The sequence below is a fragment of the Amphimedon queenslandica genome, unplaced genomic scaffold (genome assembly GCF_000090795.2).
Source record: "Amphimedon queenslandica unplaced genomic scaffold, v1.1 AMPQUscaffold_13403, whole genome shotgun sequence".
In the NCBI taxonomy this organism is placed as follows: Eukaryota; Metazoa; Porifera; class Demospongiae; order Haplosclerida; family Niphatidae; genus Amphimedon; species Amphimedon queenslandica.
Genome location: NW_003546361.1, coordinates 178639 through 183445, shown reverse-complemented (window position 1 = coordinate 183445; position 4807 = coordinate 178639). Strand labels below are relative to the sequence as shown.

The 4807-nt window shown below is 39.0% G+C and overlaps 1 protein-coding gene across 2 annotated transcripts in view; it reads left to right on the top strand.

Annotated features, from left to right (window-relative positions):
- LOC109582058 (uncharacterized) overlaps positions 1-4807 on the top strand; it is an 8860-nt gene that overhangs the window by 1186 nt on the left and 2867 nt on the right. Inside the window, exon 2 of one of the 2 annotated variants that reach the window (XM_019996626.1) lies at positions 3202-3952. The exons of the other annotated variant lie outside the window; for it this stretch is intronic. Within the exon in view, the coding sequence (XP_019852185.1) occupies positions 3202-3842 (641 nt within the window). The 3' untranslated portion in view covers positions 3843-3952. Of the gene's footprint in view, positions 1-3201; positions 3953-4807 lie in introns of those variants that run through there. 2 annotated transcript variants of the gene reach the window in all.

The following is a 4807-nucleotide window of genomic DNA, read 5'->3' as shown; positions in this document are numbered from 1 at the left end:
ATACTGTAATATGGGAACATTGTGTGGTTCAGCAGGAGCATGGACAAGATTAGCATATCTAGATATGTCTGATGCTGCACAGAACTGTCCTTCTGGATTGAGGTATTACCAGTCAGGAGGAGTTAGAGTTTGTGGTAGGACCAACAGTGGTTCTGGCTGCAGTAATTCTGTTACATACCCATCTAATGGTATCAGTTATTCTCAAATATGTGGTAGAGTAACAGGATATCAATTTGGTCATGTTGATGGCATTGATGGACCAAATGATATTAACGCAAATTACCTTGATGGTGTTAGTATCACTCGTGGGTCTCCTCGTCAACATGTCTGGTCATTCTTAGCTGAATATGCTCAGACTAGCTGCCCATGTGCCAGTGGTAATTCTGGATCAGTTCGTTCATTTATGGGTAGCAATTGGTTCTGTGAGTCTGGCAATGATGGAGGTGCCAGTAACAGTCTCTACACTAGTGATCCACTCTGGGACGGTCAGAAATGTGGTAGCAACGAAGGTCCTTGTTGTAATGTTCCTGGTATCCCATGGTTTCACAGAGACTATGGTAGCACTACCACTACTGACTATATTGAGTTGAGAATATGTGCTGATGCTGGTTATTCTGGTGAAGATAGTCCTCTTAGCTTTTATGAGATTTATGTAAAATAGTTATAGCATATGCTTTATGTGTGTTGAAAGTGTTTTGTAGAACCCTATACTTTTTTAGCATCAAATACTTTTATATTTTTTATTATGCTTTTAATGATAATTTTGACATTAAACATGATCATGTTGCATGCATGGCCACACAATGTATTGTTTACTTTGAAATGAGTGGTGTGATATATAGTATAGTGTATTCATAAGTTGCATGTGAAGCCTATGTCTATTAATATCAGTGTCTAGTGACTGTACAGTACATTTTCTCTGCAATCGCTACCTTGGGCCTTCTCTCTAAGTCATGGAGACAGATAATAGAAAGCTTTATGAGCTACAAGAGTATGATAATGATGGTGGCTTTCCTGAACCTTATCAAGGAGAAGTGAAGGCACAAGAAATGTCTACAGCAGGAAAGATACAGTTTGTTGTTACGATAATACAACTGGTGTTACTAGTTCTTTTACTGGTAGCTGCCATTGTTATACTCTACCTGCAGTTAAACACCAGCACCAGCTCTGATAGTACACCGGCACTTCCTGTTACTCCAAATGATATTATCCTCACTGGTCTTGCTAATACCAGCACTAATACACAGTATGCTGTCAAAGAAGTGTCTCAGATTATGTTAGCAGAGATAGAGAGGAGGTTGAACGATACAGAAATGTTAAAGTTGCTGATAAAATCTACTAATGCGTGCACTACTCACTTTGTCAATACTCTCTCTAATCTACAAGACACCAGTACCTCTACTGCTGGAGTGGTTGATGATATACTACTAATAGCACAAGAACTATTAGTACTACACAATGTATCAACTGCTTTACCTACCTCTTGTAAACATCTCCAAGAACAACATCCTAACAGTCCATCAGGTTATTATATACTGGCAGGACCTACTGGAACATATTCTACATACTGTGATTTCGGAACATTGTGTGGTTCAGGAGGATGGACAAGACTAGCATATCTGGATATGTCTGATGCTACACAGAACTGTCCTTCTGGGTTTAGACTGTACCAGTCAGGAGGAGTTAGAGCTTGTGGTAGACCAGGCAGTGGCTGTGTATCAGTTCAGTTCCCATCTAATGGTATCAGTTATTCTCAGATATGTGGCAGAGTAATAGGATATCAGTATCATTCAGCAAATGCATTTCATGGACCAAGTGACATTAACTCTTATTATGTTGATGGTGTTAGTATCACTCGTGGGTCTCCTCGTCAACATGTCTGGACACTAGCAAATGGTTTAAGTGATTCTCATACTTATGTAGAACCATGGAACTGTCCATGTTCAACAGGAAGCACCCAGACTGTCCCATCTTTTGTAGGAAACCATTACTTCTGTGAGTCTGGTAATCATGCTTCTGGTTGGGTTAATACTCTCTACACATCTGATCCACTCTGGGATGGTCAAGGTTGTGGTTCTAATGAAGCAGCTTGTTGTAATGTTACTGGTATTCCATGGTTTCACAGAGACTATGGTAGCACTACCACTACTGACTATATTGAGTTGAGGGTCTGTGCTACTGGTAATGCTCTCACTGATGAAGATAGTCCTGTTAACTTTTATGAAATATATGTAAAATAGATAAGGCATGTGTTTTGTGTGTTGACAACTGCTTTTAGAACACTTAGGCTAAACTTATGCTGCGCTAGTCTATATAGTCTAATTAACATTTGCTATTGTGATATTTTTTTGATAGAAAAATTGTTTCATTTTAGAGTGATTTTGACATCAAAGGTGCATGCATGTTGCATGGCCACACAAAGTGTTGTATGAGTGGTCTGATGCACAGTATAGTATATTCATAAGTTGCATGTGAAGCCTTTGTCTATTAATATGCCTAGGGACTGTACAGTACATGAATATTATTATTTTCTCTGCAATTGCTGCCTTTAGCCTTCTCTCTAAGTCATGGAAACAGATGATAGGAAGCTTTATGAGCTACAAGAGTATGATAATGATGGTGGCTTGCCTGAACCTTATCAAGGAGAAGTGAAGGCACGAGAAATGTCCACAGGAGAAAGGATACAGTTTGTTATTACCATAATACAACTGGTGTTACTCGCTCTTCTGTTAGTACTTGCCATTGTTATACTCTACCTGCAGTTAAACACCAGCACCAGTTCTGATAGTGCACCAGTTACTGTCACTTCAAATGATAATGTCCTCACTGATCTTGCTAATACCAGCACTAATACACAAAATGCTGTGAAAGAAGTGTCTCAGATTATGTTAGCAGAGATAGAGAGGAGGTTGAACGATACAGAAATGTTAAAGTTGCTGATAAAATCTACTAATGCGTGCACTACTCACTTTGTCAATACTCTCTCTAATCTACAAGGCACCAGTACCTCTACTGCTGGAGTGGTTGATGATATACTACTAATAGCACAAGAACTATTAATACTGCATAACGTATCAACTGCTTTACCTACCTCTTGTAAAGAGATTAAAGAGAGTCAACCACTCAATCCATCAGGTTTTTATACACTGGCAGGACCTACTGGAACATATACTACCTACTGTAATATGGACTCATTGTGTGGTTCAGGAGGAGGATGGACAAGACTAGCATATCTGGATATGTCTGATGCTACACAGAACTGTCCTTCTGGATTGAGGTACTACCAGTCAGGAGGAGTTAGAGTTTGTGGTAGGACTAACAGTGCTTCTGGTTGCAGTAATTCTGTTACATACCCATCTAATGGTATCAGTTATTCTCAGATATGTGGTAGAGTAACAGGATATCAATGGGGATCACCTAATGGTATTGATGGACAAAATAATATTAACGCAAACTATCTTGATGGTGTTAGTATCACTCGTGGGTCTCCTCGTCAACATGTCTGGTCTCTGATAGCAGAAGTTTATCCAACGCTATGTCCATGTGCAAGTGGCAGTTCTCAATCAGTCCGTTCTTTTATGGGCAATGATTATTTCTGTGAGTCTGGAAATCCTAGCTCTAGTAGTTGGGGCAACACTCTCTACACAGCTGATCCACTCTGGGATGGTCAAGGTTGTGGTGGGGCTGAATCACCTTGTTGCAATGCTACTGGTATCCCATGGTTTCACAGAGACTATGGTAGCAATACCACTACTGACTATATTGAGTTTAGGGTCTGTGCTGATACTAGTTATTTTGATGAAGATATTCCCCTTAGCTTTTATGAGATTTACGTAAAATAGAAACTTATGCTTCTTAGTAGTGCTTTTAGAACACTTAGGCCAAACTTATGTTGTGCTGTGTAATCTACTTAACATTTTTTTTGATAGAAAAATTGTTTTATTTAGAGTGATTTTGACATCATATGTTGCATGGCCACACAAGGTGATGTTTGAAATGAGTGGTGTGATGTATAGTAGAGTATATTCATAAGCTGCTTTGCATGTATATGTGTGTAGAGACATACAGTAAATGAATATATCTACAATTGATTTCTTGAATTCTTCTCTAAGTCATGGAGACAGATGATAATAGGAAGATTTATGAGCTATAAGAGTATGATAATGATGGTGGCTTCCCTGAACCTTATCAAGGAAAAGTGAAGGTTACTGGTTCTTCTACTGGTAGCTGCCATTGTTATTCTCTACTTGCAGTTGAATACCAACACCAGCTCTGATAGTGGACCTGCTCCTGTTACTTCAAATGATAATGTCCTCACTGATCTTGCTAATACCAGCACTAATACACAGTATGCTGTCAAAGAAGTGTCCCAGATTATGTTAGCAGAGATAGAGAGGAGGTTGAATGATACAACAATGTTGAATAGGCTTGCTCAGACTGCAGGCTTAACAACTCATTCAATTGCCAATGTCCTCAATGCTATAATTAATGTTGCCACTCAAGCTAATGCTACTAATGGTGTTGTTGATACTTCAACTGAGCCTGTTCTCAGTCAGTGCCATTCTCAATGTTGCTACTCTTGCTAATGCTACTAATGGTGCTGTTGATTCCTCCACTCAGTCTGTTCTCAATGCCATCTTCAATGTCAATAGTGTTGCCAATATCACTAATGAAAAGCTATCTAGTCTCATGACAGCTGTTGAGAACATTTTGATCACAATTGGAGCAAATTTTGCCGAGGAAAGAGAATACCAGTTTAATAATACGGAGTTATTAAATCATCTTCTTAATTGAACTAGTGCATCTG